Here is a 15,153-nt window from a genome sequence, read left to right on the forward strand (position 1 = left end):
CAAAATTAGTACTTTGATGAAAATTTCTGTAGTCGGATTGAGATGCATAATTTTTATTAATATAGCCAAAGTCTTTTTAAGGTTTTGAGTGAGTTTATGCTAAAACAAACACAACTTGAATTTTCAAGAATGTTAGGATCGAAAGTAGCCAATCAGCAGTGAGCTTTGGCTGACCAATCAAAATGCACAGAGGCTAAATCTATGAGCCAATCAATGTTATCATACTCTCTGACTATAAATAGGCATGAAAAGCATTGAAAATTTTAATTTAGCTCTGGCTGCAGGCAAGGATAAAGGCCTTTGCTTTCACCGGTACTAAGCAGGAGCATCACATCATTGTGCTTTATGAAGAGGGTTACTCCTGTACAGAAATAGCCAAAATAGTGAAATGCCATTGCACCACAGGAAGCAGAGTGATTGAAAAATACCAAATAACTGGTTCAGTTGGTGACAGCTCTGCTCTAGAAGACCAAGAAAGTCGCCAAAAAAGGAAGATTGGGCTCTGCAGCGCATTTCGATGGCTGACAAGAAGCTCACCTCACCTCAGATTACAAGAATTTGGGGTGAAACATGTGATGTAAAAGTGTGCACAAGCACAGTTCATTACAGACAGCTTGCCAGAGGTTCTCAAAGGCTGCAGGGCTCGAAGTAAACCTTTGCTCACAGACGCTCATCACTCTCGTCAACGTGCTTGGACCAAAAAGTATGCCAAGTGGACCAACGATCAGTGGGCCAAGGTCATCTTCTGTGATGAGAACAATTTCTACTTGATTGGGAATCAGTGCAATAAGCATGTCAGAAGATTTCCAGCTGAAGAATTTACGCCGTACTTCGTGAATCTATCTGTGAAGCACCCATTGCATGTAATGATCTGGGTCTGTATCACTGCTTCTGGTATTGGTTGGACACAAATCGTGCAGGGAATCATGAATTCTAAGCAGTATGTTGAAGTCCTGGAAAAGACCATGCTTCCTTCAGCTCAGCAACTTGTAGGGAAGGACTTTCACTTCCAGGATGACAACGCTCCTTGTCATCAAGTCAAGCCCATCCAGCAGTGGATGAAGAAGCATGGTGCTCGACTCCTGGATTGGCCAGCTCAGAGCCCGGATTTGAACCCAATTGAGAACTTGTGGGCCAAAATTGATTACGAAATAAGCAAGAAGCATCCAAAGACCAAGCAGGAACTGATTGAATCTATTATTGCAGCCTGGCACCACATTGTCACCAAAGATCACGTGCAAAGGATTATACAGTCTATGCCAAAGTGATGCCGCCTAAGCAATAAGGGCTGGCCAATTTCATATTAGTAACCATGTTTGGTTACCTAAACTGGTTACCACAAACAATAAAAATGTTAACAAAACACTAGCATCGGCCTTAGTGCAACACGTATGCCACTGGGTATGCATCAGTTAATCTGTTTTCATAGTTGTTGTAAGCATGCATTATAAGCATGCAAGAAAGTTCACAATCCCCATCCAAATAGGACCAAATTGCAAAAAGCTTATGCTTTTCACTTAAAAACCACCAGTATACATTTAAATATAACAATATTTGCAAAGCAATTAGCATAAAATATCATAAAATCAATGGCCTATCCAAAAAATGTTATAAACTAAACCATAAACCGTAAAGCATGCAGGACTTTTTCACACAGCTGTACATAAGTTATTACTATTGGATTTAATAGATTTCTTCAAAGAATTGCTTTTGGAACTATTCCCATAAGGGATTATGTCAGAAATGGAAACAATATGAGATTTACAAGAAGAGGTTGGAGACGAGCTAGCAAGAATCTAATAACCTGATCTTTCTTGGAAAGTGCCATATAATTTAGCTGTAATAAACAAAGGATGTGTGAAGCAAAAAGTGTAGTCTTCAAGCAAAAGGATATAATATTTCTGGGGATTAAAGGTTCATTGGCACCAGGATTTGTGAACAAAAGTATGCAATATTTGTAATCTATGTGCATAAAAATGACATTAAAAAAGAAACAGCCAATGTCAAACATCAATACATTTTTCCTGCTATGTAAAGTAGCATCATCTTATATTATCCTTTTAAATGTTTAGCTTTGGGGAGAACAATGTATTAGATGAAGTCTAAGCATAAGAAATACTTCCATATATAGGCATATCAATCTAGCCAACAATCCCTTCCATCACTTTCTTCAGATTTGCCCCAAGTATATGATACAAATTGGCCTAAAAGCTTCAATATAATATTTTAGTCACTCTGTCTTCCTCCACTTTTCAGTCTGAATTGTGCGTGTGTGTAATGAAAACATCTTTGGAGGTGTGTTGCCAAGAGATTATTTGTGTTGTAGCACGCACACTTATCTTAACTCACGTTTCAAACACAAAGTCTGTTTGTCCTGCTCTACCCAGTGTGAAGAGGAAACATGCCAGCGGTTTGGGGAGTGGCATCAAGATGGCCATGCCCACCCAGTCGGCCGCGCCCACTTGGACACACAACCCAGGTCAACTACAGCATTGATGCGGCCATCAATGAAATTGAGTTTGACATCCCTGCCTTAACTGATCTTTAAAACAAACTAAGCTGAATTGAACTGGGTTACTACTTGAATGGTAGTTCAAGAGGAAATCCCAGTTATACTGTTAGACTAGGAAATTGAAAAATATCCTACAAAAAAGTGATAGAAAGTCATTTACATACTGATGCTAGGAAATCCTCATGAATATGTTTGTGTAAAAATCAGGAGTCATTTAGGAGAACTTACTCTATTTATGTGCGTAAACCAGAGGTGGTATTCTGTTGGTTTGCACCGGTTCGGGCAAACCGGTAGTGGCGGCGATGTGAGACTCTCTGTTCTAAACTAAATGTCTTGATCTAGTAAGGGTTTCCATCAAAATTCATAGTGATGAATACAAATGTAGCCATTAGCAGCTATGATTATTTAAGATGCTTATATGAGTAAGCTGAAATTATCATTAAAATGTCTTATTTGATCTTCCCATCCCGTAAATAACATTAAGTCTAACTTTCAGTAAATGCACTCAATGATAGCTGCACTATGTAGCAAACAAGCTGTTTTAAAATAATGGAGTTTTACTTCATACTTTCTTCCAGTTTGATTAGATCACACATCAAGAAAAGTAAAAGTGTAAATGGCAGTGTTAGATTACCTAAAGCATGGATGTCAAACTCACATCATCATAGTGTCATCACGTGATGTATTGTGACCCCCCCCTTTGCTAAACTGGGCATGGATGTGGCCACTGTGTGATGCATCTGGCTCGCGAGCCACAGGTTTGACAGCTCTGACCTAAAGGTACCTTTTATAAAGATATATCTCCTCAGTGAACAGTCTTAAATTATGAAGAAACAATTTTTTTATTATTTAGGTTCAGATTCTACCGATTCTTTGAGCTTTTATTAGAAACAAAATTAACTTGATGCTTTGTATTTAACTTTGCTGTTATATTGCTATATCCTATCTTTTCTTTTCAATGCCGACTGGCGACCACACGGAGGAGAGCCTTTTCTGTTGCAGCTCCGACCCTGTGGAACGATCTCCCCGCTGAGATCCGTACCCTCACCACCGTCCAGACCTTCCGCGCAGCCCTCAAGATCTGGCTCTCCCAGCAGGCCTGGGGATAGGTTCCTAATTCACCCGCCCGAGTGTTTGATTGTTGAACGAAAGTTGTGTTTTACTATTTTTTTCTTTGTTCACATTTTGTTTTGTTTTTGATGTTGCACTTCCCTCCCTTGTGATTGTAAGCCGCCCTGAGTCCCCTCAGGGAAAAGGGCGGCCTATAAATTTTAATAAATTCAAATTCAAATTCAAATTCTTCAGCTCAAGGCAGAATACATAGCCCTTCCTATTCTTAATGTCTCCCCCAACCCTTCAGAGTGGTATGATGGATTGAGAGGGAGTTCCTGGTCCAGAATTATCTAATGAGCATTCCTGGCTAAGAGGTGATGAGCCTAGATTGCACCAGTTATAAGGCAACATCTTTACAATGTAGAAAAGATGTGGAGACTCTATAAAGAGTGCAGAGAAGAGCAACAAAGATGATTAGGGGACTAGAGACAAACATATGAAGAACAGTTGCAGGAACGGGGTATCTAGTTTAATGAAAATAAGGACTAGGGGAAACATGATAGCAGTGTTCCAATATCTCAGGGGTTGCCACAAAGAAGAGGGAGTCAAACTATTCTCCAAGGCACCTGAGGGTAGAACAAGGAACAATGGGTGGAAACTAATCAAGGAGAGAAGCAACTTATAACTGAGGAGAAATTTCCTGACAGTTAGAACAATTAATCAGTGGAACAGCTTGCCTCCAGAAGTTGTGAATGCCCCAAACTGGAAGTCTTTAAGAAGATGTTGGATAGCCATTTGTCTGAAATGGTATAGGGTTTCCTGCCTAGGCAGGGGGTTGGACTAGAAGACCTCCAAGGTCCCTTCCCACTCTGCTATTGTATTGTATTGTATTGACCATGATGCCATATTCGCTGGCTGGCTGCTTCTACAATACAGAACAAAAAATGACATTTCTTGAAATACAAATTGTAATGATATTATCCTACCTGTAAAATAATCAACATCAAAATTTCCTACCACATAAATTTTAGAAGAGAAATAGATTTATTAATTTTCAGAATAATTATTCATTAAAGCAACAGTCATTTTCAGTATATTTCAGGTCTCCAGAGAAATTTCCATGCAGTGGTTTGCTTGGTGGTCTGACTACAAAACAATCCTTGCAAAATTGCTTAGAGGAGCTTTCTCCAGATGTCAAACTGACGGTGGGAGCTGTAGCATAACAAGCTGGGAATTTTGGCTTATTGCTCCTTTAAAAAACAGAACAGCAAATCATTGTTCTTGATTTTCAAATCCTGATTTATAAAAACATCAAGCCAGAATTCCGTGGGCTTGTTTAAGTTGAAAGCTTAAGAGAGGCAGAAGAGGAAAATCACGAAAAATAAGTTGCTTCTGAAAATTTAATTACATATTCTTTTCAAGGAGGAAAATCTATATCTTAGAAAGTATTTTTATTAATCATTTATTATATCATATCATAAGGAGTAACATTTGATGCAAACTCTAATAATTCCTAAATGATGACATACACATAGCAATGTCATTAAATAACTGCACCATTATGGACGCATCAAAATTCTGTAATTTAATTAATGATGGCACCATAAGCATTTCATGATTTGTTTTCCTTGCCTCTCATCGTCCCAGCAGTTACCCTCAGTAAAAACTTACGAGCACTGTGTGCATTCCTGTGTAAATTCTGCTGAGGCCTACCAGAGATGAAAATAAGAAGGCTCCCAACAGTCCAAGTTCAAGTGGATACTAAAAATATAAAGGGAAAGAATGTTAATAAAATCTTTATTCATCACTTAACCGAAAACAATCCATCCACAATTTAGTTTGAGGATACCATACATAAATCTAAAGAATTAGAATCTCCCTTTCCTAAATCGAAGATGAAACAATTCAGACAATGAGAAGGGAAGTTATGACTTCCCAAGAGCCTTACTTGGATGAGTTCCCTGAAGATCATAGATGGTGAATTTTTTTGTAGATAACATCAAGTGATTCCATTCTTTAAAAAGCCTTCAAAGTGTTCCAAGCTAAATGAAGAACTATGAAGAAGTATCTCCACAATTGAAAGACTAACCAAGTAGGTCCAAAAGTGAATTTGTGTACATCCCCCCAAAAAATCCCACTGGGACAAAAGATCCTAATTTTATAGAAACGTGATTGAGGATGTGAAACAGTCCCATATTCCTAGGAATGACTTTTCTCAGTGAAGTTTGTTAATACTGTCTGATGAAGACCAATACACAAGAAGGAAGAGGATGAAACAGAAATGGACTGTAATGCCACTGAAATACTTGAGACTTAAGATGGAGGGACTGATATTTGACCAAATAAGGCAATGAAACTTGGTCATGCAACTTGACTAGATTAAATCAGAATTGCTGCTTCCTACCTTGTACTGGTTTGCAGTCACAGATACAAAAGTGAAAGAGATGACAGTGGCTGCCATTGCATGTGTGGATGGCATTCCATATTCTGCATTAGTCTTCTTTTCTAGCTTGACAACAGGTGGTGACCGAGGACGAGGCCACTTCAGAAGGTCTTTCATGACTTGACCAATATACATGACTACCTGGGGATAGCAAAGAGACATTTGCCTGCTTGTTTATTTGTGTAGTAAACAAATTTACACGGCTGCCCAATTCATACAACAGTGACTTTGGGTGGCTTACAATATTAAAAACTACAACATAAAAATCATAGCCCCTTCCCTCACAAGATCATTGGATCAGCCACTTGATCAGCTCCATCTCTATTTGGGATCTCCAGGCCTGCTGAATAGCCAAGTCTTTGGTGTTTTTGAAAAAAGCAACAGGAAAGGGGCAATCATACCTTCGTGGGGATTATGCCCCCTAGGAAAGGAGCCACCACCGACAAGACACTTTTCATGCTCCCATCAATGAAGATCCCGAATAGTTGGGACCCACACCACATCCCGAATTCCTGTCCTGGTGAATTAGGTAGATGTAATGGAGGAAAGGTGGTCCTTCAAATAGCCTGGCTCCAAACCATTGTTTAAAGTTTAAAATGAGAGATAGAGATTTGCCCAAGGATTTAAGATAAGTAGTTGGGGGAGCCTACCCCAACCCGATCAGCTCCAGATGTCATAATTCCTAGACATACAGAGAAAGGTGTACTTGGAATTATATGAATTAAAAGTCTAATTCATCTGTAATTCATTTGCTGATAAAGACTGATTTTTTAAATCTCTGACTAAATAATTTTACAAGGCCCAGAGTAGGACACCTGAGGTCAGGTAGAAAGTCTTTTCCCTGTGGCCCTAAAACAGAAGAACCAAACTGTTCTATGCACTATCAAAGACCCTTCTAGGAGTAATAAGATTGTAATCTAAAAACACAAAATATCAATAATGGCAGGAACATTAAGCAGTGACATTATACATTTAAAAATAACAAAGCAAGTCAATGTAATGCTAAAGCAGTGCATCATAAATGTAGGAGGTAAAATGTTTGAAAGTCACAACACCATAACTTCAAACATTATAAGTTACACCTAAAGAGAAAATGTGTTTCCACTTTTGGGGAATGTAGTTTTCTTAGTGCATCCTTGAGCAAAGGTAACACAAACTATGTTGAGCTGAAATACTAACAATACAGTAATGTTTGTTCACTTCTCCATTTTGCATACTGATTTAATCACATAACAGACTCCTGAGGGATGACAGTATAGAACATAGAAGTATAATAAACATATCAATCAAAGCAGAAAACATTTAAAGCCTAATCCAGAAGCTAAGAGTTTCCACTCCATCATTCCCTAGGAGCTCTCTAGGGGACTTTTATGCCAACTTGACCTCTGGGATAGGCCAGTCCATGGACACAAACCATCATAGGAAATATTGCTGTATTACTCCCGTCTGCCCCCCCCCCCTGGTTTCCCCAAAAGAAAGATTAAAAACTTCTGCAGAGAGTAGATTGGACAACTTAGTGCCCCATCCTATTGCAAGGTGATGCTTTGTATTCCAGAAAATCTGTATTGATTATAACTTTGTTTCTCTACCAAAGATTGTTGCACATGTATCTCTCTCACTCTCTTTCACCTTTATTTCTTTTTACTTTCTTTCCTTTTATATAAAACTCTTCTGGGTGTTCAACTCTAGTAGAATTTACTTAGTGGTTTTAAAATGGTAGGAGAAAATAAATAAAGTAGAATGCACTTGTGAAGAAAGTAGATATAGTTTGGACTGTAGGTATGTCCACTCTTTTAGTTGATGTAAGCAAGTTTCCACTTTGCCCTGCAGCATTTAGTGAGAAAGAGGTATTACCGCAATTAAATGTTATCCTATTTCCAGCTTTAATATCAATATTTTTTCTGTTCCTTTGGTATACCTTCCTTCATGAAATGTTCACAAGTTAAATACAATTCCTTTTTAAGTTCAAAGAGGAACTAAAGTACATGAGTGACCTGGAGGCATCAAGAACACCATGTCATCAAGCCTGATTGTCAGCAATAACTTCAAAATTCTACCACTCCTAATCCCATGAGGAAAAAATAAAATAAAACTGTTTCAGATGCCTTGAAAATGTAAGACGGGAGATTTATGGATTGTAATTTTCATCTTCAATATCTGCATAAATCACTTGCTTCAGGTGTCTTACAATTCTTTTCACGACCATGGAACATATAAAATGACAGATAAGTATTTAGGTCTCAAGATCATGGCTCTTTTTTATCAACAGTATACATCTGGAGATTTGGGGGGAAATGGCTTTTTAAAAAATGCTTATCATTTTTATACGTTTACAAATGACTTTCATGGAACAGAAATGACTATTTCTGTCAAAATAGGCATTTGCAAATAAGCCATTGAAAATCAAAATGAAACTGAAAGGCTAAGAAGCAGAGAAACAGCTAATGCCATATGTGTAATATAACGGTGACTTCGAAATGCATTTTCATTCTATATTTGGGATCAATAGCAGACTTCATCAGTTAAACCTTCACCAGACTGAAATTAGCATACAATGAAATATTTTGATTTTTCAAGTCTGCTAGTTCCTAGCCATCTCGTAAAATAAAACATTTAACCATAAAAACAAAAAACTGTCATTATTATATCAATTCCCCTAATGTTGCCTGCTATATGAAGTTTGTTGTCTTACTTTAATGAATGAGACGTTTTTGCTGATTTGATGTTGGGGTAGGAGATTCAAATGAACATCTTGTATATTTCAGACAGATATGGGAATTTTAGAAAGCTACATGGGCCCTGTTGCCAATATATTGGCATGTTCAGTAGATGGGTGAAATATTCTTCCAGCAAAGCTGAAATGATCCTGGCAAAATCAGCATCTTGAATACTAGATGCTCTACAGGTTATAGCAGACTGCTGAATCTGCAGGGCAGGAGGCTTAAATATTTCATCCCAGAAGGTCTGACCTTATTTTCTGCTTTGGCAAAACAGCTTCTTACTAGGTTAGTAGTTCTGACTGCAACCACTTATTTTCCAGGCACCACCTGGCATCCACCTAAGCATGGCATATGAGACACTGGATTTCACAACTTGTGCTGCTTTCTGGCAATCAAAATGTAAAATATAAGAGTTCAAATAATTTCTGTATTACTAACAAAGGGCAGAATAATATGGTGGCTGCAGGATTTGGCCATACTTTGGGAGATACACTAATTATACAAGAGGTAAATAACATAAACTATTTAAATATTATTGGTAAACTCAGATCAGTCCATAATCAAATCAAATCAAATTATACAGCGATGGACAAATGAACTTTTGTGTGTTGCTATAGAGAGCCTTAGAGATAAGCTTGGAGAACAGCCAAGCTCAAACAGCACCGAAGACCCCACAATTCAACCCTGATGTTTTAAGCTTGGAAAGTATTAAAAAATGAAACAAAACCAACTGGCTCCACTCTAACTTGCTAGAGTATAAGAGAGTGAAGAGGAAAGTAAAATGACTATCAGGCTTTCAAGTTTCTATTAAGGTAACTTATATCAGTAAAATGTAATTCCAGTCAAACTTACAAAGCTTGACTTCATTACAATTGAAATCATATTTCTCTGCTAGTCGAAATCTCTAAACTACATGTTAATCAATAGGGCATCGACATTGCTAATGTGCAGAAGAACACTGAAAGCTGGCATGCAGTTGAAATTTTAAGTGGGTTTGATAGCAAAGAATTTCATAATTCAGAAAAATTAGGACTTTCAAAAATGATAAATCGGATAAATGGACTAGGTCGGAAGTCTCCTTAAATCAGTGTAGCATCACTCTGATTTTTCCAATCATACCTGGAAAATATTGTGACTCGAGATATAATGATGAGAACATCCATACAACTTCCTCAGATGACACTAATAGCAGTAGCATATGTTTTCTCAAAACAGAATGACGTAGGTACAGAGGTAGAAGTAGGTGGGGGGGGGAATGCTCTCCTAGATACTCTCCTGCTTTTATTTTTTTTAGAGTAGAGGATAGATGGTGAAAAGAAGCATGTAGGGTGCCCGAGTCTTGTAGATTCCCAAAGGAGTAGATGGATTAGTTTTATGATGCCGCATAAAAACAAAGACACCTTGTACCTAGAAGATGAGCATATTTCTTGTAGCAGATGTGTTAAGGGGTATCTCCCATTGGGAGACAGAAAGTAGTGCAGTGAACTGTACAGTCGGAGAGAAGGAACGTTGCTAGTAGAAGAAACACACAAATAGAGTCTCAGACACTGCTAGTAAAAACAAGTAGCTTTACTACTACTAATAGCTCCACAAGCAGTGATAGTAGATATGTGTCCAAACACAATTCAAAGAATAAACAATTGCTTACAGTCGCAGTTCACGTTCCAGTCATCAAGCAAGCAAGTAGTTATCAAGCATAGGACAAGCAGAGAGAGAGAGAGAGTGAGCTTTCCTGACTCCCTCTTATTATAATGTTAATTACAGATGATTGTAAAGTTAATTACAGCTGATAAGTACAGTCACCCATTTAAAGCAACAATGACCATTTGTTATTGTATATGAATCTATATTGCCTACTCAACACTAGGAGTATACTCCCAAAAAGATGTATGAATGTATTCCCACATGAATGAATCTACTTGAATCAATGAAGTAAGTCAAGTCAAGAAATACTTATGCCAAAATAAATTGTCCTTAAGGTGCTATAAAACATTAGTGTTTGTTGCTTAATATAGTGCACATTGCATGTATGCTCCAACCTTATAAATATCTATATCCAGATCAAAAAAAGGAAAAGGAATAGCAAATGCTCTAATACCAGACCAATCAACCTGGGAAAACACATTTCCTTAAATATTGGTTGATAATATTTTCAGCAACCAGAGGCTACAAGAAGTAGGGTAGTGATGTAGCAATATCATGAAATTTGGATAGAAGTTACCGTTGAAATATCAAACCTAACTGAAGATTAGCTTATTGTGCTTCCTGCCTAGCTTTGAATCTATTGCTTATAATTTATAATTTCTTGTGGCGTGATTATGAATGTAAAAAAGGGGTTTCAGGTTGTTTATAAACTATAGTCCTCCCACCTCTGCTCTGATGCAAGGCAGAGTAAAATACTTGTGCACAGCTGTTACTTCAATTAGGTAGTTTATTTATTAGTTTGTAGTTTTATTAGAATTTGTAGGCCGCCCTTTTCCCTGAGGGGACTCAGGGAAAATCCAGTTCAGCTATATCCTAAGTTATTTATTAGTACTGTCAACTATCTTCTTGCCAACCTTTCTCCTCAATTTTATCTATTACAATAATTGAAAATATAATATGTTTTACTCAGTGTAAGGTAGAATGAGTTATATCATAAAAGATGAGGTTCCAGTAGATCTTTGAACAAATGTAAATAGTATTTGCAAAGTAAACCGAACAGGCTAGATTTTAAGCATGAGTACCTGAATGATCCTCAGCATTCTTTATTTGTCAAAAGCTGATGAAGCAGAGAGATTTTATCTCCTTTCTACTACCGAATATCTAATGAGCATTAACGGGAAAGTTTGAGCTGAGCACAAAAGCAATCTCTCAGTTTTATTCCTTCAAAAATAAGGCCATTGGGAATATGGCATTTATACCCTCGCATGTTCTGCCTACTGTATTATTTAGTAATAATCTATGCAAGAACTTTGTTTCATATTTCAGACTGAAACAATTAAACAGATTCAATCACATTTTCTCTCCCAATAGTCTATCATGGGGGCTATTAGTTTAACTCTAAATGCAACCTCCAATATAAAGGCTTTTCAGTTTGGAAGCAGGCCTAATTTTAGAGTGAAACGTTGACTGTAAGAGAAGAGAGTGGCAGCTAGCTACTTACTTAGGCAATTAGAGTACACAAAGTGGTACAAAACCACCAAGACTCATTTAAAATCATTTGAATTTCTTTAATAATACAGCAACAGACAAAACACAAAAGTAATGCCTGTTATTCAGGTTTTAAGAAGGCAGAAAGATTAATTGGTTGGACGGATCTGTTTTTATTCCTGCTACTTGCAATAGGCTACCTTTCTTCTCTGATGCGATAGTTACATACAGGGTTACATACTACATACCTACATATACTACACACATACAAACACATACCTAAACATATATACCTTTACACTACTGCCTTCTGGGGAAAATAACATTAAGCAAAGCACAGAAAATGAGTAATAAATAGTAGAAAATAAATTAAAGGCTTGAGATAAGAAAAGGAAATGCGGTGAAATATAGTTTATACCAATGCTATTTACTATAGTTTTCCTTATATTTCTCTTTGAAAACCATCCCTGCCTTCTGTTATATCCCTAATTTACTTCATACATTCATTTCTTTTCAATTAATCTTCCAATCTCTCTTTTTCGAAGATCTCCATCCAGCCATAATTTTCTCATTATTCCCCTGCCTCTCCATTGATTCAATTTTCCAATGAGAGAATAAATTATCAAATTTATTTAGTTATATGACTCTCACTGATTCATTATATATGACCAAACAATCTTAATATAGTTCTTTCATTTTAAGAGTCAGGTGGCATGCAATTTTAATAGAATAGAATAGAATAGAATAGAATTCTTTATTGGACACACAAGGAATTTGTCTTTGATGCATATGCTCTGAGTGTACATAAAAAGACAAGATACATTCATCAAGAATCATAAGGTACAACACTTAATGATAGTCATAGGGTACAAATAAGCAACCAGGAAACAATCAATATCAATATAAATTGTAAGGATACAAGCAACAAAATTAGTCATGCAGCCATAAGTGAGAGGAGATGGTTGATAGGAACTATGAGAAGACTAATAGTAATAGTAATGCAGCCATAGTGAATAGTTTTGACAGTTTTGAGGGAATTATTTGTTTAGCAGAGTGATGGCGTTCAGGAAAAAAATGGTTCTTGTGTCTAGTTGTCTTGGTGTGCAGTGCTCTGTAGCATCATTTTGAGGATAGGAAACAATTTATGTCCAGGATGTGAGGGGTCTGTAGATATTTTCTTCCTCTTTTTGTTCGTGCAGTATACATGTCCCCAATGGAAGGCAGGTTGGTAGCAATTGTTTTTTTCTGCAGTTATAATTATCCTCTGAAGTCTGTGTCTGTCTTGTTGGGTTGCAGAACCAAACCAGACAGTTATAGAGGTGCAGATGATAGACTCAATAATTCCTCTGTAGAACTGTATCAGCAGCTCCTTGGGCAGCTTCAGCTTCCTGACATGGCACAGAAAGAACATTCTTTGTTGTGCTTTTTTGATGATGTTTTTGATATTACATGTGTCTGTTGTGACTCAGCAGCAGTCTTCTGTGAGTCTTTTCGGAATGCAAGATTAACGATGCAGCTGGGGCTCATTAGTGGGGCTTTGGAGATAAAAGGACGGATGCTGCCACGCCCTAGTCGCAGGAGTCAACGTTCCTTCGTGCGTTCCTTGGTTAGTACAACATTGCTGGATCATCAGTCGTGGTTTATGTAAGATACACTTGGATAAGTGCTTTGTGTTTCCTGTAACCCTGATTCAAGGCTATACTTGGAGAAGTGCATTGCTTGTAAGAGTTGTTTTGTTTTTTTATTCTGTTATCTGCTTGAAAGAGAGTGTATTTATGTTATTTTTGGGCTCACAGCTAGTTTGAGCCGAGAACTGATAAAGAGAGTCCTTTTAAGTTTGTCTGCCTGCCGTCTGTTAACAAGCGGAGAAGGGGGGACAGAACAGGTGTCCATTTTAGTTCTTGAGATATGATAGAACCTAGAAATTTGAAGGTGTCTACTGTTGATACTATGTTGTTTATTATTGTAAGAGGTGGTAGTATGGGAGGGTTTCTCCTAAAGTCTACCATCCTTTCTACGATTTTGAGTGTGGTTCAGTTCCAGATTGTTCTGGTTGCACAGAACATCGCTAAAATGTTATATTGGTCACTCACTTTTGTATTCAGTCACCACCCACTCATTCTTGACCTGATTTCTTTGGTTTTATTACACACTTTTTAAAGCATTCCATTCTTACTGCATTCAGCTAAACTTTTATGGTATCCTAATTGGACAACTTTCAGTTCCCCAAAACAAAGTGGCAGAAATTTGCTCATAAAAACCAGGAGTACTGCATACTCCTTTTTACAATCATACAACGGGGCTTATACTATCTTCAATAGCCATGTGTCATTTTAAAAAAATCCTTTCACCAATAGTTGTGGCCTCTTGTCTGCATCAATAGCTTAAGTTTTGGAGTAGAATCTCTCATGAAGGTACTGTACATGTAGCTATTGTGACCATAAGCTTCCTTAGCAACCATCAGGACCTCAACCAGTGAAACATACTGTAGTTCCATTTTCAAGCCTGGTGAATGTCCCTTATCTGCCATCCCCCCCAGCATTGTGGGTCTTTGTTTGTAGTAATTCTTAAATTGTTTTACTCATGCAAGTAGCAGGGCTTCATGTTTGACAATCTTCTTCATCTTTATGCCCTCCAAAGATACCAGATTTTAACACAGCTGTCACAGGACTGGGAGTTATGCATGTTGAGGAAGGCTGGCTTAAAATTTGGCATCTCAAATGAAAATGAAATCTGCAAACAGTAGCCATCTTAGCCTTCATTAACTCCCACAACCTTTAAGTACCAGTATGTATTTTGCAGAAGTCATATTATCCTAGGATGTATGTAGGCATTTTGAGATCCTGTACCATAATTAATAACAATGATCCACACCATTTTAGCTTCTTTTATTTTTAAAATGTGAGTATTTTAATTTGATATCTGACTTTGTAGTACTTTGTACACTTTGAAGTACATGTTTCTCTGCTGTTTTAGCTTCTTTTATTTTTAAAATGTGAGTATTTTAATTTGATATCTGACTTTGTAGTACTTTGTACACTTTGTAGTACGTGTTTCTCTGCTGTTTTATAAGCAGCCTCATGTCAAGACAGATATCAAGACACTAAGCCAAAAGCAATAAAGCTCAAACTTTAAAAGTTAAATACAAATAGCCACTAATTTGGATTGTGAAATCTTGAGGAATCAACAGATGCAATTACTATAATGAAAAGCTTGGAAATATGTAGCTAAAGATGTGTTTTAGCACATACAGAACATCGTGTCCCAGACAACGTATTTCTGAAAATGCCAAA

The 15,153-nt window shown here is 37.2% G+C and overlaps 1 protein-coding gene across 1 annotated transcript in view; it reads right to left on the bottom strand.

The window, feature by feature from the left end:
* SGPP2 (sphingosine-1-phosphate phosphatase 2) overlaps positions 1-15,153 on the bottom strand; it is a 41,368-nt gene that overhangs the window by 2,393 nt on the left and 23,822 nt on the right. The window contains exons 3-4 of the mRNA XM_014055107.2: positions 5,970-6,149; positions 5,237-5,326 (exon numbers count right to left, since the gene is read on the bottom strand). Coding sequence (XP_013910582.2) covers positions 5,237-5,326; positions 5,970-6,149 — 270 coding nt within the window. The remainder of the gene's footprint in view (positions 1-5,236; positions 5,327-5,969; positions 6,150-15,153) is intronic.

Source organism: Thamnophis sirtalis, unplaced genomic scaffold (assembly GCF_051295495.1).
Source record: "Thamnophis sirtalis isolate CommonGarterSnake01/CBP01778 unplaced genomic scaffold, rThaSir2_p1.2 scaffold_11, whole genome shotgun sequence".
NCBI classification, from domain to species: Eukaryota; Metazoa; Chordata; class Lepidosauria; order Squamata; family Natricidae; genus Thamnophis; species Thamnophis sirtalis.